The sequence below is a fragment of the Phascolarctos cinereus genome, unplaced genomic scaffold (assembly GCF_003287225.1).
Source record: "Phascolarctos cinereus isolate Bilbo 61053 unplaced genomic scaffold, phaCin_HiC Scaffold_3;HRSCAF=262, whole genome shotgun sequence".
In the NCBI taxonomy this organism is placed as follows: Eukaryota; Metazoa; Chordata; class Mammalia; order Diprotodontia; family Phascolarctidae; genus Phascolarctos; species Phascolarctos cinereus.
The window spans coordinates 68,509,745-68,535,315 of NW_027555736.1; the positions used below are offsets into that span (position 1 = coordinate 68,509,745).

The 25,571-nt window shown below is 40.1% G+C and overlaps 1 protein-coding gene and 1 pseudogene across 5 annotated transcripts in view; both read right to left on the bottom strand.

The window, feature by feature from the left end:
- Window positions 1–25,571, bottom strand: part of FRMPD2 (FERM and PDZ domain containing 2) — a 288,737-nt gene that overhangs the window by 44,079 nt on the left and 219,087 nt on the right. For 4 of the 5 annotated variants that reach the window (XM_020997014.2, XM_020997018.2, XM_020997017.2 and 1 more), the window contains 2 exons: window positions 17,283–17,444; window positions 14,701–14,872 (listed from right to left, as the gene is read on the bottom strand). In XM_020997014.2, the coding sequence (XP_020852673.1) occupies window positions 14,701–14,872; window positions 17,283–17,444 (334 nt within the window). Of the gene's footprint in view, window positions 1–14,700; window positions 14,873–17,282; window positions 17,445–18,347; window positions 18,422–25,571 lie in introns of those variants that run through there. The other variant, XM_020997023.2, reaches the window with a different exon arrangement.
- Window positions 23,513–25,089, bottom strand: LOC110215462 (small ribosomal subunit protein uS12 pseudogene; annotated as a pseudogene).

Consider the following 25,571-nt stretch of genomic DNA (forward strand, 5'->3'; position numbering starts at 1 on the left):
ATGTCAGTCATTTGCCCTGTGACTCTCATCACTCCTTCTGACTTCCCTGTCCAAAATGCTTCTCTCTGGCCACTATTCCCTTATGGAGGTTGTCTTCCCCACTATAAGGTAAGCTTCTTAAGGGCAAGGAACTGTCTTGCTTGCTTATATTTGTATTCCAGCCATATTACTCAATGCCTGGTAACATGAGTGCTTTTTTGTCCAGCCAGCCATTCATTCATTTAATCTGGCTCCAGCCTATATCTTCCAGACTCATTAAATATTAATTCTCTTTCATGTACTCCACATTTCAGCAAAACTGGCCTACTTTCCAGTCCTTGAATTGGCCATTTTATCTTCTCTAGCACTTTCTTTGAACAGGATGTCCCCCTGTGCCTGGAATGCCTTCCTTCCTCCTTTCCATACTTAGAATCTCTATCTTCCTTCCTTCAAAGCTCAATTCACGTACCATCTCTCCATGAAACCTTGCCTAATTCCCTTAGCTGTTTATTAGAACTCAGTCCTCCCTCCTCAAATTATCTGATATATGTATGTATATATATGGGCACATGTACATGTGTATACATATATACATTATATATCAAGAGAGATGTATGCACATATTGTATCCCCATGAGCTCTTTGACTACAGGGAACATTTGTCTTTTTATCATTATATCCATAGTACCTTGCACAGAATAGACTTTTATTAAATTATTATTGGATTGGATTTTCTGTTCACTCAGCTTTGAACATTTCTAGGAATGGGGCAATCACTACTTCATAAGAATGCCCACTGCATTATTGGAAAGCAATAATTGTCAGAGAAGTTTCCTCATGCTGAGTTAAAACTCTCCCCAGCCTTTAACTTCTTTCTCTCCTTTGCCAAATCAATCAATTAGCATTTATCAAGCATTTGTGACATGCTAGTAACTATGCTAAGCACTAGGGATTAAAAGAAGGGCAAAAAATAGTCCCTGCCCTCAAGGAGCTCACAGTCTAATGGGAGAGACGACAAGCAAACAACCAAATACAAACAAGACACAGACAAGATAAATTGAAGATAATTTTAGAGGAAAGGCCCTAAGAGGAATTCTTTTTTTTTTTGGAGGCAACTGGGGGTAAGTGACTTGCTCAGGGTTACACTACTAGTAAGTGTCTGAGGCTAAGTCCTCCTGACTCCAGGATTGGTGCTCTACCATGGTGCCACCTAGCTACCCCCGCCAAGAAAAATTCTAAAAGGAAATCAAGAAAAGCTATTTAGAAATGATGGGGTTTTAGTTGGAACCTGAAAGAAGCCAGGGAGAGGATGAGGGAGAGAATTTGAGGCATGAGTTATAGCCAGAGGAAATACACACAATCAAGAGATGGAGCATCTTGCACCCGAACATAGCAAGCAGGCCAGTGTCACTGGATTACAGAGTACCTGGAGAAAAAGGGAGGAAGAAGCCATTCTATGAACAGATGATTTTGTGTTTCGTCCTTGAGGTAATAGGAAGCCACTGGAGTTTTATTAAATGGGGGCTGGGGAGAAGAGGCGGCTTTAGGAAGATTAACTTGACAGCTGAGTGAAGAATGGATTGGAGTGGGGAGAGACTTGAGGCAGAAAGTTATTGCAGTAGTCCTGATGTGAGGTGATGAGGGCCTACTCCAGGGCAGTTTCAGTATCAGAGAAGAGAAGGTGGTGTATACAAAAGATGTTTCAAAAATAGATTTGACAAGATCTGGCAACATTGGATTGCATGTGGCGGGAGTTGGGGGTGGGGAGGGAGGTTGAGAGAGAGAATGGTGATTCAAAGATTAAACCTGGTTGTAAGTAGGGTGACTGGAAGGGTGGCAGTACCCTCAACAGTAATCAGGAAGTTAGGAAGAGGAGAGGATCTGGGGAAAAAGATAATGATTCGTTTTGGACATGTTAAGTTCAAGATGTCTATAGAGCATCCATTGTCCCTAATCCTGCTTACTGGAGTAACTTGGAACTGCCCCACTCTTTTTTCATTTGACAACCCTTCCAATAAATCAAGACGGTTACCCTGTTAGTCTCTATAAGACTTTCCCCACTTCATACTAAACCAGAAACCCCCAGTTTTTTCAACTGTCCCTTATATTTTCTCCCTCCCCTCCCTTTATCTTGGTAGTCTCTGAATATAATTTGATCTTTCAATTAAACTGTAATGAATTCCTTATTGTTAAACCCGCCAGGTGCAAGCAGCACAGAAAAACTTATGATTTGGACCCCATACTTTTATTAATGCAGCGTAAGTTTGGGTTAGTTTGTTTAGAAGTCATATCAAATTGTTGGTTTGTACTGAACTTGTGGTGAACTCAAAAATCCCAGGTCTTTTCCCCTTGGATTGTCACCAAGTCAGGTCTCTTCTTTCTAAGTCTGTACTTAAGCATTTTAACTCTTTCTAACTTAATGCAGTAGTTTCCCTTTATCTTGGTTAAATTTCATCTTCATGATTTTAGCCCAGTGTTCCAACATGCTGAGATAATTTTTAATCTTAATTCTGACCTAATATTTCAACCATTCCTCCCACTTTCACATCCACCAATTTGACAAACATTATTAATTTTGTTATTGTAAGAGCAAACAAAAATGTCGAACAAGACAAAGGGCCTGCTAGAAACCTCCCCCAAATTAGTGACTCTCCGGTAATTAGCTATCTTTGGGCACACTTGATCAACTAGCTTCACTAATCCACTTACTCATATTTTTACCACTAGAGACTTTGTCAAAATGTTTTGTTGATAACAATATACTATGGCTGTGGTATTCCCCAGTCTACTGCTCTGGTAACCCTATCAGAAAAGGAAATGAAGGCAGTTTGGCACGACTTGTTCTCGGTGAACCCTGTCAGCCTTCTAGTGATTGGGACATTCTTTTCAATGAGCTCAAAAAACATCTGTTTAATAATCCATTTTAGAAGGTTTGCCCGGGATTGACATCAAATTGTACTAGGTTGTACTTTCTAAAATCCACCATTTTCCCTTTTAAAAAAAATTGGAACACTTGCCTATTTCCACTCTCCAAATGCCTCACCCATTCTTCCGAGTTCTCTTTAGATAACATCTGCAAGTTCTTTCAGCTCCCTAGGATTTAATTGGGGCTTTGAGATGTGAATTTATTTAAAGCAGCTGGCTGCTATCCATCTCTTTCCACACCCATCTCGGGCTCCAGTTTCCTCTTTTCAAACTATGGCTTCAGAATGTAAAGGCTAGAATATTCTCCTTGCTGAAAGATACAGAAGCAAGCAGATCTGATTTTAACAAAATATGGCTCCACCTGAGGACGAGAGTGGGGAGGGAGGAGACTATGTAAATGTTATGTGCTTTTAAGTTTTGCAAAACCCTGAACTAGGAAGAATGCCACTTCCCCAGTAGGGATGTGGTGCAGCCTGAAGCTAAAGAAAAAGAGTACTTATTGACCACAGCTGATAGGCCCTAGAAGCTCTTCTAACCCAGTCCTACCAAGGAGACCCAAGGAAATCAGAAGTAGGGAACCAGTCTCAGCTGTGAGAGTTTAGGGAAGAAAAACGAATCATTTATGGTGGAGGCCACTTGCTGATAGTTGAAAGGGAAAAAGATACAGCATAAGAACAGCCCAGGGAAGAAGGCAGCAGAAATCAGTCTACAACCGTAAGGGAGAAGGGTGAATGTTAATAATCTTTTTAATTTTATTAATTTCAATTTTAATAATAATAATAATAATCTTATTCCTAAGATTACCAGGAAAAGGGTGAGCAGGGGCATGACAACTGGGGCAAGCAAAGAATGGAATATATCCTAAAAAATTAGGCCCAGAGTAGGCCCCTGAAATCCACGGTCAGATGAATGAAGAAGAGAACTCTCCCGGGCAGCAGGCTGGGAATGGAAGCAGTTCAGGGGCCAGGGGTGGGAAGAGGAATCTTTTGATCCGGTGATCCCTTGATTCAATGATCCCTTGACATATCTCAGCTCCTGGTAATACACAATCTGAGGTCATCATATTCTTGCCATCTAATTTCTTTAATTCTGCTCCTAGTTGTTAGGGCTGGAAATTGTCTCAAATTCAAGGTGATGTGAAGTGTAGACAGCTAGATGGTGCAGTGAATAGAGTGCTGGGTCTGGAGTTAGGACCACCTAAGTTCAAATCCCACCTCAGGCACTTATGAACAAGTGACCCTGGGTGAATCACTTAAATCTCTATCTGGCTCAGTTTCCTCAACTGTAAAATGAAGATAATAATAGCTTCTACATCTCAGGGTCAAACGGCATTTTTGTAAAGCTCTTAGCACAGCACCTGACACATAGGAGCTTAATGAATATATGTTCCCTCCTTCACCACCACTACCCCTAGCTGCTTTGCTTCAAATGGGCTCTCATTGCTGTTTGATCCAATCTTACCCAATTTTCATTGATTCTCTTTTCTATTCCCCACAGTTGTTCTAAAAGTCTTCCTGTCTACTCAAGCTTACAACTCACAGCAGATGACAATACTTCCTAGTCACTAAGACGGAGGTCACTCATCACAAAGCTACCTTCACCATCTCCCTATCACCTACCAAATGCAGCCTCCACTTCTTTGGCTGTCCATCCACAGCCTGGAACCTCTCTCCTTTTCCAGCCTTATCTCACACTCTACCCCCTGATCTCAACCTAAACCATCTACACTAAGTTTAGCCAAACTGGGCCTTCCATGGTTCCTTGTAAATATCCAGCTCTTTCTTTGCTGGATGTCCCATTCATTCTGCCTAGAGTGCCATTTCCATCGATCTCCATCTTTTTAAATCCTACCCATTCTTTCAGAGCCAACTTAACAGCTACCACCTCCAGGAAGTCTTTCCTGATCTGTGCTATGAGTAATTTTATTTCCTTCCTCCAATTTCAAAAAGCACTATGTATCTGTTATGCTCCTATTCTTTTACATACTCTAGTCATCATGCAGTATTCTATATATGTGCAGGCCATATCTCACTAGAAGATTGTAAGCTTCCTGAGGTCTGTGACCAAATCTCAATGATCTTTGCATCTTCCCTGGTGCTTAACACAGGCTGTATACATAATGGACACTTAATAAATGATTCCTAAATAAATGAATGAAGGACTTCATCCAGATTAGAATAGAACCAGATCCAGAGGGAAGGCTTGGGAAGGGGAAAGGGAGGGTTACTAGGGTTGACATACTTAACCTCTCTTCCTAATCAAATTCAGCTCAAAACACTGATCTTTGATATCCAGTAGATATCTCCAGGACAAGACTCTTCCTTAGGAGAGCAAGGGAGATAATAAGAGGAAATCAGGTGGGGTGGGGGGAAGCAGATAAGAAAAGGCAGTTCCAGTTTGCTGTATTGTGCATGGAATAGGACTTGGATTGGACAAAGAGCCTGCTGGTACCACAGTTCTATTCTCTCTTATTCGTTGTTATATTCCTTTCCTGAATACATCTCTGGTGGGCTTTGGAGTACCTTTGAAAATAACCAGGGGTAGTAATAGCAATATTGTACAATAATCAACTGTGAATGACTAAACTATTCTCAGCAATACAAAGATCCAAGACAATTCCAAAGGAATTGTGATGAAAATGCCATCCACCTCCAGAGGGAAAAAAAAAAACCTGATGCAGCCTGAATGCAGATTAAAGCATACTTTTAAAAAAATTCAGATTTTTTTTGCCTGTGTTTTCTTTCATAACATGACTAATATGGAAATATGATTTGTGTGACTGCATGTGTATAGCCTTTATCAAATTGCTTGCCTTTTCAATGAGGGGAGAAGAAAGAGAGGGGGAGAATTTGGAACTCAAAACATTTTTAAATGAATGTTAAAAATTGTTTTTCCATGTCATTGGAAAAATACATTATTTAAAATGCAAAAATAAAGAAAAGAAAAGAAAAAGAGAAGAACTAGGGATAGTGTGTTACTTTGGGGAAGCCCAGGCATAGAAAGGAGAGAGAGAGAGATAGTGTGTGTGTTGGGGGGGGTGGGTTTCCCCTGCAGTAGACTTAAATATTAAGGTGTCTAAATAAAATGGGGGTTTGGGGAGAGGAAATGGTAGAAGTTGTAGCCTTTAAGGGAACCCCAGCAAGCAAAGTGCTGCACTTACTAAGAGGAAAAGAGTAACGCCTCTGTATTGGGAGGGTCACCCGGCAGCTGGTCGGTCCTTCTGCCTAGAGCCTGAGGACAATTTGCAATCTCCGACTGATCACCAGATGGCAGTCAATCGCCCAGCTCCAAGTCCCACACTATGAGCCGATGCGGTACATTTTAAATAGAGCAAAATATATTTAGAACCCATTGAATCATACCAAATATTTTAAATGTCACAGAAACTGGTACTTCCACTGCAGTTTCCTCTAAAGGGTGAGAGGGAGGGAAGGCCCACTTTGGGCAAGTGAATACTGATGTGGGGGATGTTTGAAATCAGATGACCAGCCTCTTCTTTGGGGGCTTTTTTTTTGTCCCTTTGATTCATAATTAAAGGTACTGGTACCAAATAAGAGCGTATCTGATGCAGGGGGTGGGAGCATGATTGTCTCAAAGAATGCTCAACAGATTTGGGGGTGGCACCTCAGTTTCCAAAGATGCTGAGACAACAATACTATGTGATTCCTGAATATCAAGACTGAGGTGAACTGAAGATAATATTCAGCCAGACAGGTCTGACTGCTTCTCAGTAGTTAACTCTAAAAGGAAAAAACCCCAAATACATATATATGTGTGTGTGTACATATGTGCATATGTATATATACAGATGTAATTTTTCTTATTTTTATTAAAACTAACCAGAGTAATTACTATTTTATATATTATATTTATATATTTTGTATATATACATTATATTTTAATGCTGACTACTGTCTAATTATTACTGTCCATTTTGTATATTACATTTATATATTTTATGTTTATACATTATATTTTAATGGTTAATACTGTGTAGTTACTCTATATTTTATATATTATATTTATATATTATACATTTTATATTTCTATATTAATGTTAACTACTGTGTAGTTAGATGTATATTAATAGCTGTGTGTGTGTGTGTGTGTTACTAATGCAAATGTATTTATTGTTGTTCAGTTGTTTTAATAGTGTCCAACTCTCTGTGACCCCATTTAGGGTTTTCTTGGCAAAGATACTGGAGTGGTTTGCCATTACCTTCTCCAGTTGCTTTTATAAATGAGGAAACTGAGGCAACCAAGATTAAATGACTTGCCCAGGGTTTCACAGTTAGTATCTGAGGCTGCATCTTAACTCGGGTCTTCCTGACTCCAGGACTGGTACCATATCCACTATGCCACCTAACTGCCTCAAATATATGTATTAACACATATACATTTCATTTTATACATACACATTACATATGCCTTTATCTGGATATAGATGATAATGATAGATATGGATATAGCTACATATCCCAGGTACATAGATGATCAGGAAGCCAGCACTGGCCAAAGCCACTCCTGCTGATGAGGTTTTATACTTTGGGTCTCTTCTTGCATGGTGATTCCATATGTAAGACATTGTTATCATTACCCAATATAAATTAGGGACAGATTGTATGTGTGCCACATTAAATTCCCATTTTCTAAAATTTGCCTTAGCCAATAGCAGTGTTATCACAATTCTCTGCTCACCGCCTTCTCCTTGCCATGCCCCTCCCAGAAATGGGGCAAACCACACCGAGCAACCTGAACAGGCCTACTTTGTTCCCCATAAACTAGACTGAGTTAGCTGAGTTAGTTGCATTGGAATACAGTTTTGGTCATCACACGCAAGTAAATGGAAATGGAGCTCAATTGTAGATACAATTTTGCTTTTTCAGGTCCCTTTCTGTTCTGAATTGTTGGGCCATTTCCCGGGCTATTTTAGTGAGTGGATTTCTTCTTCCATAAGGAGGAAGAACATTGCCTGGATATATTTTCTTTGAACTTTTTCTTTTATTTTTTTTCCCTTAGAGTAGAAGACTATTTTATTGGTCTAGTCCTAAGGATCATTCACTACAAGAGGCCCATTGGTACCCACGCTTCCATAGGATGTCCTTTTCTCCACCTGATCGTCATCGGGGGAAAGCTTCTACTCCAGCGGCAACAGGCTGAGGCCCAGCACTTGGCCTTTCACAGATGGATCCCATGCTACACATGACCCGCATTAAGAATATGATGTAGCCTTCTCATAGGGTGAAGGAGGTAGTGAATTGCCATCACCAGATTAAGAAAACTCACCTTTTGTCATCCATCTTTACTTTAGCCTCCTAGCAGCCTCACCTGAAATGTCCCTGAAATCCCAGTGACATTGTCATAAAAGCAACCAAGAGAGGAAAGGGAAAGAAGCTTCTCTTACTTGTCATTAAAAGTCAAATGCCATGACTTCTTCATGCATTCTGGGTTCCCCACCAAAATCAATGGGGGGGGTTGGGGAAGACATTGGTGAGGGTCAGTACAGATAACATCTCCTTGGAAGCAAGGAATGGAGGAGCCATTGAGGGAAGAAAGGTAGGGTACTAGAGCTGCTGGTAGAGCCCTCTACCCTAGACCCCAGATCTTCTCCAGTGGGTCCAGCAGCCCATAAGACTGCCCCCCTTGACCTCATCAAGAGAGAGGGATCCATAGTCAGTCTCTGTCTATCCTGACTTGACACTGATGATTACAGTGAGTGAGAGGCATGAACATCAGACCAGACAATACCCAAGCTAAAGTCAATATCATAGCAATGGCAGGGATACAGTAAGGGCTGTGAAGAGAGAACCCAAGCCATGGTTTCTATCTTGCAGTCAAGAAGGGGAGGGAACCAGAAGGTTGTTTTCTTTGAAACTGTCCCTACATTTCCTGATTTGAAGCAGATATCATAGGGAAGGTATGCATCTAGTTTCGGCAGCTAAGGAAGGGTCTAGATTATAATTTCTGATCTGAAGAGTCCCTACATATCCAGCACCATTTTTTCTGTATCCCTAGGGCAGCCAAGTGATGGTGACCCTCAGAGGTCCCTGTCCCCTCCTTCCCTGTGCACTTCCTGCTTCCTGGAGGGAAGCCACAGAGATACAACCTGCTAGGAGCCATAGCCATGCTGGAATAGCAGACTGGCAACTGGCAGTGTTTGTGGTCAGAGCTGCCCACAGCTATGGATTGGCTCCTGCTCCCTTCAACTGAAGCCAGAGCAAGTAGCAGCAAGTGGGTAGGCAGGCAGATGGGAGCCATGACTTTGGATCGGATGCCAGGACGTATCTAGGGTAGAGAAAGGCACCAGAAATAGTCCTGATGCAATGGAGGGGTAACAGGGAGCATCAGGTAGACATGGAAAGCCTAAAAAGAAACATAAGGATTGCACTGGTAAAAATGAGTCAGGTTGATTTTATTTGGGTTAAAAAGATGACAAATTGGATAAGCTGGTAGGTACTTGGCACATCCTTAAATTCAGTTAAATATAATAAACATTTGTTAAATGCTAACAGCATGGGGCAAGTGGCATCTAAATTAGGCCTTGAAAGGGCTTCACCAAATAAGATTGGGAGGAGTTTATTCCAGACATGGTGGGGAGGGCATTATTAGCAAAGACAGGACAAGGCAGCAGTTGAACAGGGGACAGAGATTAGTGAAGCTTTGCTAGAATGTAGAGTAAATGAAAGAGCAGAATATGAGAAGGTTGGGTGGCCTTGACTGGTCAGATGTTCATGCCTGATTTGTTAGGCAGTGGAAAATCATGGAAGGTTTTTGAGGAGGTGACACGGTAACAGGGGTGCTTTACAAAGATTGCTTGGGGAGCAGCAAAAACCTGTGGCTTTGGGAATGATAAACTGAGGCAGGAAGAGTATTTAAAAAGGGTCACTATTTCAGGAGGGACCTAACCATGTTCAACTTTACTCATGACTTGACTTTCCAAATAATTCTCCTCCTCTCTACCTTTCCAGGTACCCTCTATGTGCGGTATTCCCCCATAATAATAAAAGCTCTGTGAGTTTTAAGACGGCCTTGCTTGCTTATCTTTAGAACCCCAGAACTTATCAGAGTGCCTGGCGTATAGTAAGTACTTAATAAATGCTCTATTCATCCATCCATCTATCTGTCCATCCAGTCTTGACAAAGACATTAGATGGGCTGCAGTTGGAATAAAGGGAGAGGATGGTGCTAGAAATCCTATGGAAGTAAAAAGATGACCTGGTAACTGATTGTATATGAAGGAAGAGGAAGAGAAAGTCACAGCAGCTCTGAAGTTCAAGGCTGGAATAACTGGAAGATGGTATTATTAAAGGAAACACTATCTCAATACCTCTCCTATATATTATATATATATATATATATATATATGCATGTATATATACACATAGATGTAGATCTGTATATATGCATATATGCACATATATATACATATATAATATATACATACAAAACACACACATATATATCATACATATAGAATCCACCTATATATAATACATGTATGGATATATGTATGTCTGTAGCTTTACAAAGTATTTTATGTATAATCTGATCCTTTCAACAATCCTGTGAAGTAGGTACCATAGTTATAACACCTATTTTATGGATGAGGGAAATGAAGCCCAGAGAAGTAACTTGCCAATGATCATACAAATAGGAAGTGCTCTAGGCAGGATTTGAACCTAGTTTTCAACTCTCAGCCCAGCACTGTTTCGCCTGCTCTATATTTTATGTAAATAAATAGAGACATGAATGGGAATGAATCCTCTGGTGGGGGACAATGGGGAGCACAGTTTGAGATACTCAGAGTTTGAGGCATCAGTGAGATATCCAGGTAGATATAACCAAGAGACAGTTGGAGATATGGACCAAAGAACTCTAAGAAGCTGACATTTGAGAATTAGTTTCATAGAGGAGATAATTAAAGCCACCGGAAGGAGGTGAAAGCAAGTAGAGGAAATCACTAACAGAACAGATGTGTAAAGTGGAAAAAGAAGGCCCAGTAAAGAACTGTAGAGGACAACCTTATTTAAGGGGCACGATTAAGAATACAAGTAAGTTGGAGAAATGGAGAAAGAGGAAAGAGCAGAAACAGAAGTGGGTTTGGAGCCAAAGGATACAAACTCAAATCTCACCTCTATGACTTTGGGCAAATCCCTCTACATCTCTGGGCCTCAGTTTCCTCATACATATAATGGGCTGAAGAAGATCAGAGGTTCTTAATCTGGGGCCCACGAGGGTCCATGGATAGGTTTCAGGAGGTCAATGAGATTAGAATGGGGGGGATTTTTTTAAATTTTTATTTTCTAATAAAATAAAATATTTTATTTTATTTTCACTAAACTCAACCAATTTTGTAATCATATATGTTTAATTTAATTCATTTAAAATTAATCTAGGAAAGGTTCTAGGTTTCATTAGACTATTGAAAGGGTGTATCTCACTCACACATACACACACACACACACACACACACACACACACACACACACACACACACACATACACGTGTGCGTGTGCGCAAATAAGAACTCCTGAAATAGAGAAATCTCCAAAATCTCTTAAACCTGTGATCAATGACCTAAAAAGTCTAGGTAGCAGGAGAATCATGAAAGTGAAATTTCATGGAAGCTAAGGAAGAAGAGGAAAGCAAGGAGAGGGTAGTCTATAGTGTCCAATGCTACAGAGAGTTCATGGGCAGGAATGAGAGGAAAGGGGATCACTGTAGTTAATGAAAAAGGGACCATTAATGATTTGGGGAGAAAGGTACAGTAGAGTAGTGGGAATAAAGACCAAGTTGCAGGAGTTGAAAAGTGGTTTGGAAATGAATACAGCAAGTCTAAACTACTCTTTCATGAAATTCGGCTTCGATGCCACCAAAGTGCCTGCTCAGCCATCCTCAGCAATGGTGTGATTTACATATCACACCAAGTTACCTTCCAGCTGTTTGGAATGAAAGGAGGGGGTACCATTGCCCCTCTCACTCAGCTCCAGCCAGGATAATAGGTCTAAGGAAAGACTGGTTTTCACTAGGCCATGAGTAATCATGGCAGGGAAGGGGATTATTTTATGTTTATTAATAGGACAAGACTCCCTTAATTCAAAACTGTGAGCCCCAGTAAGTCACATGACCTGAAATAAGAAGACAGCTTTCTTTTTATTAATGAGGCAAAACTCCATGAATCAAAACTGATTCCTACTCCTTTGTTATGTATCCTTCGGCTAAAAGCCCATTGATAGACAAATCAACTCTTTGGTGATTGATTACTCAATGCTCCATGCCTTCATGAGAGGCAGAGTTGGTGTGAGCTTGAGTGAAGAGAGATCTTGGTCTTCTAACTTCCAGCTTCCAGAGAGAAGGCATGCAGTTCCAGACTTTCTTCAGGTCCCTGAAGGGAAAGAAAGACTGTGGGAAGAAGTCAATGTGCAGAGAAGCAAGTGACTCGATCGTGTCATTATCCCCAACTTCTATACTAGAGACTGAGGAATTTCCCTCAAGTAATAATTCCTTGTCAATCTCCCTATGTTGAGCTGAAATATCTCACTCCCAATGGGAGAGCTCATTCACTCCATGTATTGTCTGTATTGTATTCACAATCTTCTACCTGCTCTTATTGCTTTACTATTACCTTGGATAATTTTTTTATTTGTATGTTTGTTTTCTATTTGCTACACGCGTTTATTGTCGGCATAGCATTTGGTGGGGAGATATATTGCTGGGGATATATAGGCTGGGGCATTCTTTCCCCATTAAGGGATAGCTATCAGGAAATTAGCTTAATCTAAAAAAATTTCCCCTAGACTAATGATATTTGCGGGGAGAGCAGATATAATTCTAGCCCAGTACTCCCTTCTCTCTGAGGAAAGCAGTAGGACCACCCTCTGGTACCAAAGTTCTACTTCCTCTCTTGGCAGGAATCAAAGCCTACCTTGGTGAAGAGGAGGCAGAGGAGATGCCAAAGATATCTCTTCATGCCTCACTGGATATACATAACTTATATGGGCAACACAACACATACACCACACCCCTGGCTCTTGGACTTGCTTAGACCTTCCAAGCTGACAGAGCTTTGAATGTAGAAGATAAGAGATAACTTCTCTCCCTCAGAAAATCAGAGTAATAGACCTGGATCCTAGTGAGAAGGCGCATCATTAGGAGTGTTTAACCTGATTTAACCAGTAGTAGTAAATGAGTTTTTGAGATCCAGGTCTTCTGGTATACATTTCCTACCTTCTCACCTTTGCTTTCTCTCTGTGACTAAGAGATCAGGAATTTGGCTCTAAGGCTTTGCTCTTTCTCTCTCCCTTGCCTTGCCCTTTCCTTCCAGTTAAGAAGAAGAATGAAAATGAAGGGTTGCACCCATGCTTCTCTCTTGTTTATTCTTCCTGTCTTTCCCCTCTGACTGCCAAGAAGAGCAAAGGTTCGGCTCTGCCTCTGCTCACATGTTCTCTTCCCCTCCTCTATCTATAGCCCTAAGAGCAGAAGCTGTTTTTGACTCTGTTCTTCTGTCATGCCCTTATTCTCTTCTGGCAGGCCAGGGGAACAGAATTGCTTCTCTGTGTCCTGTTTGTTTGGGGTTTTTTTTCCTCTTTTCCTGATCAGCCAAGAAGGGCAATCACGTGGTAGACCTGGCCATGCCTAAGACAGTTATTGATTCGTTATTCATTGCCAGCCTCTTTTCAGGAACGATTGCATGTCTTATGGTTTTAGGATTATTTAAAATAATTATATTTTCATTATAAGGAAGATTTTTAAAAAAATGATTTATCTGTTTATACTGAGCTAGGAATTCCCCCTGATAATTCATATACTTGATAGATCTCAAGTAATAATAGTTTGTGGATGGCATTGAGCTAAGAATTGTCTCTACAATCCCTGAGTTTGATAATTCCCATGAAACACCTCTCTCTAAATTCACTCCCTCCCCCTTCTCTTCTTTCTCTTTAATCATGGATAGAGTGTTGGATTTGGAACCAGAAAAACCTGAGTTTAAATTCTGCCTCATACACTTGCTAGGTGTGTGACCCTGGCAAGAGTCACAATTAATCTTTCTTGGTCTTAGTTTACTCATCTATAAACCAGGAATAATAATAGCGCATATTCACAAGGATGTAATGAGAATCAAATAAGGCAATTTATGTAAAGCATTTTGCAAAACTTAAAGTGGTATATAAATGCTATCTAATATCATTATTCTCATCCTCATTATCTGTTGCCTAGAGAAAGGGTTCTGAACCTTTTCTGTGCCATTGGCCCTTTGGCCATGGTCTGGTAAAGCCTGTGAACCCCTTCTCAGGATCATATTCTTAAATGCATAAAAAAACATATGTACTTTTACAAAGTAAAACAATATTCTGAAATATTTTTCAAAATATTAAAAATAAAACAAGTTTATGGTTAAGAATCCCTGGCCTAGAAGACCCTAAGAATATTGGTTCACAAAAGATTTTGGGTGATCACACTCAGCAAAACACGGTGGAAGACGTGGTTATGGAATTATTAAAATAGCTCTTTCAATTAGAATTGATGGAGCATCTGAGCAGTGTCTCTTTCAAAGTCCTCCTCAAAGAAGAGATTGATGGCTTGAGGAAATGACAGGGTCAGGGGAAGGTTGAAGTTGGGTTTTTGTTTGTTTGTTTTTAGAAAACAGGAGAAATGACATGATCATAAGCTAAAGGAAAGAAACCTGTAGAGAGGGAGAGATTAAAGTCGCATGACAGAAGTAGCAAGTGATTGATGGAGTGAGGTCCCAGAGGAGAAAAGAACCAAAGGGAACACAGGATTGCATTATGACCTACCGGGCAGTGCTGCATCTTTCCTTCGTGAAAACATTGTGTTGTATCCATGGCCTGAATGAGATGAAACCACGTCAGTGCTTCGACGGACCGTGAGTCTGACAGTGCCCTGAGTCTGACGGATAAGGTCAATAACTGCCCTGTGTGGTTGACCCAATATTGATTTGCCATTCACCTGATTAAATACATACAGAAAAAGGATAGCATTACCTTAAATAATTTTAGAACATATATTGCAATATTTTTTAAACAAAAACACAAGCTTTATTCATGTTATTGGAAAACAATGTTTGCCCAATGACATCTCTGGAAACAGCTACTGTACTCCTGAAATCATCTCTATTAGATTATGTAGATATGATCTATGAAAATACTTCAGACTTAATCCGTGGAGACTTCAGAGAGTGTATAAGCAAATACTTGGATTTGCATTAGATTCTTGACTCTGAAATCCATTACTCTAACTTCCTTGCTGACTTTGATGGGTTACCTATACAACCCAGAGGAAAGCAGAAAGCAGCAAATTAGTTTATAGTAGATTACAGTGTGCTCTTTTTAAAATTAATTTATTTATTTTTAGTTTTCAACATTCACTTCCACAAGATTTTGAGTTCCATATTTTCTCCCCATCTTGTTCTTCCCCCCACTCCAAAATGGCATGCATTCCAAATACCCCTAATCTGCCTTCCCTTCTATCTCTCCCCTCTTCTCTTATCCCCTTCCCCTTCAATTTCACATATTGCAATATTAACTCCATCTATAAATGCCTTTAGATAGAATATACAATTTTTTCTATCCATCTTGTTATTGAAGAGAAAATGACCCCATCTTGTTTCCATCTTGGCTAAATAACATAGCTAAAGCTTTGCTTTAGCTGTCATTCAGTATTCTTGCCTCAGAATTACAATTTCATAGGTTTTTTTCAGCCTGGCTACTTTCCTATTATACTGTGATCAAAACAAAGCTATCAATCGAAATCTAAAAGCTCTCTCTTCAAAAAAACAAAACTAAAAATAAAAAAATAAAAAAACAAAAAAACAAAAAAACTGTTTTTCAGATACTAAACTATAGGTAAACATGCTTTTTTTTCCCTCCTTTTCCTCCTTATTTAATAGACTTAAAACTCCAGTGATTGTGAAAGAAACTCAGAATTGGAAGGGGCCTTACTAGCCTTTTGGTCCAACCCATACTTAAACAAGAATGTCATCTGTAGCAATGGTGTTGAGCTCAAATAGAAAAGAGAGCCGCTGAATTACAGAGAAAGATCCCCACAGCTGCATATTGATTTAGAAAAGCACATATTAATATTTTCTGTTGTATTTTATTTACTTTGTTAAATATTTCCCAATCACATTTTAATCTGATTTCTTGCCACACTTCACAGGTATGCACCAAGGGTGGCTGACACCTCTGTTATGCAACATAAGTGGCAAACGGTTTACTCAACCTTCACTTGAAAACCTTTAGTGAGGTCTAAGAACCTCCTGAAGCAATTAATTCCAGTTGATGGCTCTCTTAGGTATTTTTCCCCATGTATCAAACCTAAATCTATTCCTGAAACTTCCGTCCATTCCTTATTCCTAGTTGTGCTTTCAAGGGCTAAGCAGAACAATGCTAATCTTTCATTTATCAGCCCCTCAAATTCTTAAGGACAGTTATCATAACCTATCCCCTGAGTCAGCTCTTTTCCCAGCTAAATACTCCCAGTTCTTTCAACTGATTTTCATATGGAATGCTCTTGAAGCCATTCACCAGCCAGGTCACCCTCCCAGGCATTTCAGAAAGCACACTTAGTCTTTCAGGTCACTAGGAAATCAGCATACTAAGTGTCCAACTTAACACCAAGGCATTACATGGGGTCCTAATGGAGTGTACAGGCCCATATTAATTAGGGTTCAGGCTGTATTACACCAAATCCATAAACTCTTGGGAGTTCAAACTAGCACTGAATTCTTACATAACACCCTCTTTCTCCCACAAAATGTTGCACAGAAGATATGTATTTTTAATTAAAGATAATTAACATTAATTTAATTTGGATGATTGTTTAAATTGATTTCAAATTAATCACAGGAAATACCCTGGGATTTCCCCACTCACCAAGGCTTAGGACCACTTGCCATACTAGAATTCAGACAGAACACATATGCCTTACACTTGGCTCTCTAAAAGCTTATGTTCTTAAATTTTTGTCATTCAGTCGTTTCAAATTGTATCCAACTCTTTGTGACCCTATTTGGGGTTTTCTTGGCAAAGATACTGGAGTCTACCATTGCCTTCTCCATCTCATTTTACAGTTGAAGATGAGGCTAATAGAGTTAAATAACTTGCCCAAGGTCACAAGGCTAGTAAATGTCTGGGGCCAGATTTGAATTCAGGAATATGAGTCTTCCTGACTCCAGGACTGGAACTCTAGCCACTGCTCCATCCAGCTGCCCATATGTTCTTATATTAGTATGACACAAATCACATGCATATTGAACAGTTGCCACATGCACAGATATTACATGATCCTATTACTTTGTTGGCAAAGCCTAGCTTCAACAAAGAATAATTCTTAAAAACATGTAAGATAAACCTAGTACCTTCAATAAAATGTCACCAGCTTGAAGTCTTCCATCAAGGTCAGCAATACTACCGGGGGAAATTGCTTTGATTTGAAATGAGTGGCCATTTCTGCCACCTGTTAGGGCAAACCCCAAGCTCCCTGTCCCTCTTTTTTCCAAGTCAACTTCAATGAGATAACCCTATAAAGATAGAAGAATTAAATTAGTTTACAGGTGATGATTTTACCTTACATCTTATCTAGTTCATTATCTATCCGAGAGACACCAAGGAGCCACCATTATTAAGCTGATGTCCCAAAAACAGAATTATGTCCCCGAGTTAGAATTATGAGGCTCCACCCGTTAAGGGCAGCCCTGACTCGGTACCTCTCTTATGGCTTAAAGAACCCTTTGAAGTTAACCAAATACTGCAGACATTCTAAATCATCATCAAGCATTTATTGCATGCCTTGCTTGGCAGATTGTAAAGTCCAAATGGAGATCTAATATCTAGAAAAGCCTACGAAATCAGATGTGGAATAAAAACACAATTCATACTTCTTATAAGTATGATGCAGGGGGGTGAAAGTTTTACTCATAGACCACAAGGAATGCAGTGAAACAAACTCATACCAAGGAGAGAGCCTGTTAAATGGGAAATTGCTATGCATGACGAATATTGTCTGAGCAAATACAGAAACAGCCTGGGATCCTTTAATTGGAATGGAAAATGCTGAAAGCCAACATAAGTGGATTTTGCTGTATAATCTGTAACATGTCAAATCTATTTATAAAAGCAACAGGACACTAGTATTGCATCCAGAAGAGACAAAGGTTAAACATTTATCTTCATGAGTCAAGGATGACATGGGACAAGAGGGCAGTGACTGCTAACGTAAAATGTGTGATCTAAATATAGGTATTGATACTATTTATAGCTTGAGATGTTAACTTTGAAACAAAAGCAGATTTTGGGGGTTTTTTTATTAAATAAAGAAAAATGGATTCATAGACTTGGGGACTTTGGAGGACATCTACTCCAATCCCCTCATTTTACAGATGACAAGATGAGTCTCAAAGAGGCTAAGATTTGCCCAAACTCACCCAGGTAACAAGTAGCAAAGCCAGTATCTGAACCCAGGTCCTCCGAATCTGCTTTCCACTATGTACCACACTGCTTCACTATAAAGAGTGAATTTGATGTAAGTGAAAGTTGCAAAGAGCTACAACTGATGTTGACTTGCTTGACCTCCATAAACCTGAAGCTCCTTAGGGGCTCCTTAGGCCCTATCTCTCTTCTCACCCCTACCCCATCCAGGCTCAACCAATCCAACATTCTGAAGCCAATAATGGCCCTAGAGAGAGAGGAAATATCAGGATATATCCTGTCAGCTCAAACAAATCCTCAAGAACCCACAGGGCTGCCGCTTAGGAATCAATATAGACTATCTCTTCTCTCTCAGATAGACAGTGATAATACTTCCACCACTAAAAGGGGCCTAGGAGATACCAAATATGGCATCTGGTTTTGTAGTCAGAAATCAAAGAATATTTTCCTTTGCTAATTCCTTTCACAAAGATGCCTGGACACAAGCATCTTTCACAAAGATGCTAGAACCGTGACAATTTCTAGTTACTGTTGGCTCAATCTGAGTCACTAATCTGAAAGAAGAAAAGAGAAACCAGATGACTTATTGGTATGTCTCATCAGTGATGCAAAAGTCTGACCCAAAATAGCCATCCAATTCATTGTCGTGAATCTTAGCAAGGGAACCAAATTCCATAATTCCTATCACTGTTCTCTTGGCACCACTGTATTTGGCTATATCATTTAGCCTGCAGAAGATGAGACTTTTGAGAAACTTGACTGGTATCTTCAAATTAACTTCCATTCAATTAGCATTAAGTACCTACTCCATGTCAAGGCACTGTGCTAAGAAAGAAATGGCAGCAATGCCTCCCTCCAGAATCTTATACTCCCCTGGGAAGAAAGAACATGGACACAGAAAACCAAATACGAAATACTGAATGCAAAGTAAAAGGGAGTCATTAACAATACAAGGGGATCTGAAGAGGCCTCTTGACCTGAGCCTTGGGAATGAGAGCTTATAAAAAGTGGAAGTCAGGAGAACATTAGACAGGAGAACAATGATAGACCGTGCATAGGCATGGAGCAGACAGAGTATTGTGTACATGGGAATATCTGAAAAGCTGCCATGTAAAAGATCGATTAGACTTGTTTGGCTTGTCCCCTGGAGAGTAGAACTAAGGCTAATTGTGTATAAGTCACAGGGAGGTGACTTTTGACTCAATAGAAGGAAGAATTTCCCAAACAGGTACAGCTATTAGAAAACTAAATGCTTGTCTTAAGAGGTAGTGAGTTTCCCATTGTTGAAATTCTTCTAGTAAGTGCTAAATGACCACTTCTCAGGGATGCTAGAGAGGGGATCCATGCTAAGAAGAAGGGTTGTACTAAATCAAGATCTTCTTGACCTGAGGTCCAGGGACCCTTAGTAATAGCTAGCATTGATATAGCATGTTAAGGCTTGCAAAATGCTTTCCATATGTTAATTCATTTGATCCTCACAACAACCCTGGGAGGTAGGTGCTATTATTGTCCTCAGTTTAAAGATGAGAAAGCTGGGGCACAGAACAGTTAAGTGGATTACCCAGACTCACACAGCTGCTAAGTGCTTGATGGAAAATTAGAAACTCAGGTCTTGCTGACTCCATGTCCCACACAGTGTACCACCTAGCTGGCTCAAAGGGGCCTGTGGACAGATTTCATGGACACAGTGAACTTGGATGAGAAGAAATTATCTATTGATTTTCACTGACCCCTATCTGAAATTTAGCATTTCCTTCTATTGTGATTAAATATATGTATATGTATGTGTGTGTATGTGTGTGTATATATATATGTATGTATGTATATATATGTCTATATATGTGTATATATGTATATATGTATGTATGTATGTGTACATATATATGTGTGTGTGTATATATATATTGTGAGAGGGCTTCACCAGATTGGCAAAAGGGTCCATGACCCAAAATAATTTAAGAACTTCTGTATTAAATGGAAGAGAAGACCTCTGTGCCTCTAGAAATTAAATGTATTTTCCTTAAGCCAGTGTTAATCTGGGAGATTTGTTTCTCTAACTCATCTGCTGTGGTATCTTGTGATTCCATGAGTCATATCAGATGTCCATGGTAACAATGAATGACTAAGCACTTATTATGAGCTTACTATGCACCAAGCACTATGCTAGCTGGTCAGTATACTAAGACAAAATTAAATAGCTCCTGCCCTCAATAAGCTTACATTCCATCAAGGAGACATGTATATAAACAGGTACATGAAAAATATAAAAAAGATCAATGCAAAGTAAATAAGCCTTGACCTTTCCTCCTCACCTACTCCATTTTTCTTGAATAATCTTTTCCCTCCCCCAGCAACCCTCCACAAAAAAACATTAAAGTATTCTGTTTATATATTATGTCCTTATTTATCCATAATAATAATTGTTAATAATAATAAATAATGAACTCCTCGAGGGTAGGCATATTTCTTTTTTGTCTCTGTATCCCTAGTGGCCATCAGAGTGCCTGGAATATAGTAAGGGCTTAGTAAACGTTTATTGATTGATTGAAATACTCTACTAGAATCAGAATCCTAGGCAGAGCCAACACTGGCCTTACACAGAAAGGCATTCCTTAGGATGACATCCTTTTATTAGTCTGGGAGGAAAAATGCAGCGACCTGTATGGGATACCTAACTCTGACTATCCAGCAGATTGGCATTAAAAAAAAAAACAACATGAGATGGTAGAAAGAACGGACTATGAATTGGGATGGCTGGATTTCAGTCCAGGTCCCCAGTTATTACCTGTGTCACATGGGAGAGGTCACTCCAAGTTCCTGTGCTTCAATGATCATATCTAGAAAATTAGAGGTACGGCCTGGAGGATCTCAAAGGTCCCTGACAGTTCCAAAATTCTGTGATTTGAAGTCCCTACAGGAGGTGTTTCCAGGCCCTCTACAAGCAGAGATGGACAGAGACTGTCAGCCCAGCAGATGGGGTACTGCCAGTGGCAGCTGCATGTTGTTGTTCATTATTCTCAGGGTGGATAAAAAGATGGCGAAATTTACCTCTGTGGCCAGGGGAACTGAATTCAGATGTGGGGAACTGGATAGTACTGGCTCCATAATTTCATTGGTATAGAGAGCTTCAGATGAGAAAACTTCCCTGCATCAATGAAAATCAGCACCTTGCCTCAACTTTATAGATTGAGAGTTACCTTGGGCAAGGTGAGGTAACATGATTTGCCCAGAATCCAACAGCCAGTATGTATCTGAGGCAAGACTCCTTGCCGGGCACTCCTGCATCAAAGGCTGGCTCTCTCTACACCATACCATGGTGTCTCTCATGCATATTACCTTTGATATTTAGCACATTTTATATGGTAAATATCAGAAATGTTGATTACTCTCTATACTCTAGGAACTTAAAATTCAGCTGATGAGACAATAATTCAACTCAACAACATTTATTGGGCGCCATGGTTCTAGGACACACAGATGCAAAGACATCTTGGATGTCCAGATCGGGTGAATACTCCTTCATGGAGTTTTTTTTTTTCTTCTCTCAGTTCTAAGTGATTTTTTTTTCTTCCTTGAACCTTCATACTACTATGTGGACTTATATTAAAATTTCAATTCAATTCAATAAACATCGATTAAGTGCCTGCTATATGTCAGGCACTGTGAAGGGAAAAAAATGTATGAAAGACAGTTCTTGCCCTCAAGGAGCTTATAATCTATTGGGAGAAGACAAGTCACAAAAGGAAGCTGGAAGTTGAGGGGTGAGAGAGAAAGAGAGACACCAAAGCGTACCCAGGCAAGGGCATCTTGTTCCATGGAGTTGAGACTGTGCAGAGCTGCAGATAGGGAGTGCAGTGAGCTAGCAGCCCAATTTCTGCCCTCTATAAAGGAAGGAGTTTAGTACTCCACCAACCAGGCCTTCAATCAGAGGGGAGAGGAGGCTGAGGGAGGTAGGCAGTTCTGAGTATCCAAGGCTGAGGAAACAGCATATGGATGAGATTAGAAGTTGAGATCGAACAAAGTTGCAAACAGAGAATATGTGTGTGTGTGCATATGTATGTATATATGTGTATGTATATATGTATGTATATGTATATATCTCACTCCCACCCTACCACCACAATCATTAGACTGTAAGTTCCTTGAGGTTAAGAACTACGTCCTGTTTGATCTTTGTATGTCTAGAACCTAGCACAGTGCATGCACGTATATAGTAGACCGTTTACAAGTGTCTGTTGAATTGAATTCCATCTTGTACATGATCATTCCATCCCAAGCCAAATCTGAACTTCTATAGAGGAGAAAAAACATTTGCCTACTAAGTGGTACAATAAAAGAAACTGGTTCTGGAGTCAGAGGGCCTGGGTTCAAATCCCATCTTAAATACCTTCTACTGGTTTGATCTTAGGCAAATCCTAAAACCTCCTTGGTTCCTAGTTTTCTCACCTATAAAATGAAATGGGCTAAATGACCTTGGAGATTCCTCATAACTCTCTTACTATGCTTTTAAAATGCTGTTGCCAAACACAATGCACAAAGAGAGGCTTTCTCAGAAATGAACACAGAGTTCATCACTCTTTGACTTGTTATTGCTTTCAGTGACACCAACAAACCCCCAAATCGTTTGTGAGAAATCACAGAATCACAGAAGTTAAGAGTTGATCAGGACCTCGGTGACCATCTAATCCAGCCCAAACACAAAAGGAATACCCACTATAACATATCCAGCCTCCACCTAAAGACCTCCATGGATGGAGAGCTCACGCCCTGCCCTGTTAGAACATTACACTTTTGAACACCTTTAGTCATAAGGAAGTTCTTCCTGTCATCAAACCTAAATTGGTTTGATTGTAACCTCTACCCATTACTTCTAATTCTGTCCTCTGCAGCAAAACATAAAAAATATTACACCTCCTCCCAATGACAGCTCTTTAAATCTCTGATGGCAACCATCATATCTACCTGGAGTCTAGCCTTTTCCATGCCAGATACTTCCAGTTTCTTTGACTCATCCTTAACTGACATGGCCTCAAGATCCAAGGAAACCATTGTGCATTATAAGGTGATATTATAGTAGCAATGCTGTTCCATTCAATTTAATTAGTATTTCTTTTTTTTTACATGAAAAATTTGTTACCATGACAAAGACATCATACAATTTTTATGATCTTGGTTTTTCCTCCTTGCCCTTGTAAAAGGCCAGAAGAGAAACATTTGCAACTTTTACAACCTTGAATTGGATTCCAGGAATATCACCAACAGCATGATCAAATCCAGCAACCAAAACTTCATCATTTTCCTCAATAAAGTTCAAGCAGCCATCCTTGGGAACAAAGGCAGTGATTTTTTTCCTGTTCTTAATCAACTGGACTCTCACACACTTCCTGATGGCATAATTGGGCTGCTTGGCTTCCGCACCAACTTTTTCCAAAACAATCCCTTTTGCATGAGATGCTCCTCCAAATGGGTTGGCCTTCAAGGCAGTGCCCAAATGAGCTTTCTTATATTGTTTGTCATGCCGCTTTTGGTCTCTCCTGTGGCTTCAGAGCTTTCTAGCAGTACGAAGACCACGGCATTTACCCAGGCTGCCACCTAATTAGTATTTCTTAAGGACCTACGCTGTGTACTAGGCTGGAGATGATAAATGTTCAATTATAGGGGAAAGGAAATATGGCATGTTCATAGAAAAGAAAATACAAGGTAATCTGAGAGTGGAAAATACATTTACATTTGGTTACAAGAGGGGGGTGGGTGGCAGGTATCATGGCAAATTTTGCATAGGAGGTAGCACCTGGTATCAGCCTTCTCTGAAGATTAGGGTTCTCAGAGACAGGTGAGGAAGGATCATACTCTAAATACGAGGAATGGTCTGTGAGGATCAAGGAGGAGGGAGACAGGAAATTGAGTTTGGGGAGCAGTCAGTTACACAGTTTGGCTAGAACACAGAATGTTTGAAGGAGAGGGATAGGTAAGTGGAAACCAGTCTGTGGAGCATCTTCAATGCCAGCCTGAGGAGTTTGCATGCTGTCCTAGAGCCAATGGGGAGGAGATGATTTGAAGGCATGAGAATAGATGGAAATTGCTAATGGAGAGGGGAGAGAGAGAGAGAAGAAAAAGAGTACCAAGACAGACCGAGAGGATGAGCCCTGGATAGTCTTCTGAATGTGTTGTTGTTCAGTCATTTTCACTTGTGTCTGACTCTTTGTGACCCCATTTGAAGTTTTCTTGGCAAAGAGACTGGAGTGGTTTGCCATTTCCTTCTCCAGCTCATTTTACAGATGAAGAACCAAGGCAAACAGGGGTAAGTGACTTGCCCAGGGTCACACAGCTAGTAAGTATCTGAGGTCAGATTTGAACTCAGGAAGAGCAGTCTTCCTGACTCTAGGCCCAGTGCTTTATCCACTGCTCCACTTAGCTGCCCCGGTTTTCCAAATACTATTATTCCAAAAAATTTTCCCAATGTCCATCTGTCCACTGTTAATCAGTGATTATTTGGAATTTCATGCTAATTGTATTAAATGTAAGAGGCAATGTCTTATAGTACAGAGAGCACTCGGTTAGGATTCTGGGGTGCTGATTTATAATCTGGTTTTTGCTAGTTGCTAACCATGCATTAAAGATGGTCAATATTAAAGAGGTAGAGCTGAAGTGACTTCAGAGGCCATGGAGTCCGTCCCTTTCGTTTTACAGATTAGGAAGCTGAGGCCTAACAAATTTAAGTGACTTACCCAACGTCATGGAGTAAGTATCCACACAGTAGATAGAGTGCTGGAGTCAGGAAGATGTGAGTTCAAATATAGCCTTAGGCACTTGCTAGCTATGCAACCCTGGGCAAGTCACTTAACCTCTCAACCTCAGCTTCCTCATCTGTAAAGAAGAGATAACACTAGCACCTAGGTACCAGGCTTGTTGTGAGGACCAAATGAAATATTTGTAAAGCGCTTGCTAAGGCATAGTGTCTGACATATAGCTGTGTGCTTCCTTCCTATGTAAAAGTGACCTTCAGCATGGTGGACTACCTAAAGTGTGTGTGTGTGTGTGTGTGTGTGTGTGTGTGTGTGTGTGTGTGTGTGTGTGTCCCTCTCCTTGCTACTTAAGCATTCAGGACATACAAAGGATCACGGGGGTTCTAGTTTACAGGTCTCTTCTTGACCAGCTTATAGGGGAAACCATTAATAGGACAGATAAATATGCTGCTTAAAACTTGAGAAGTTTAATTT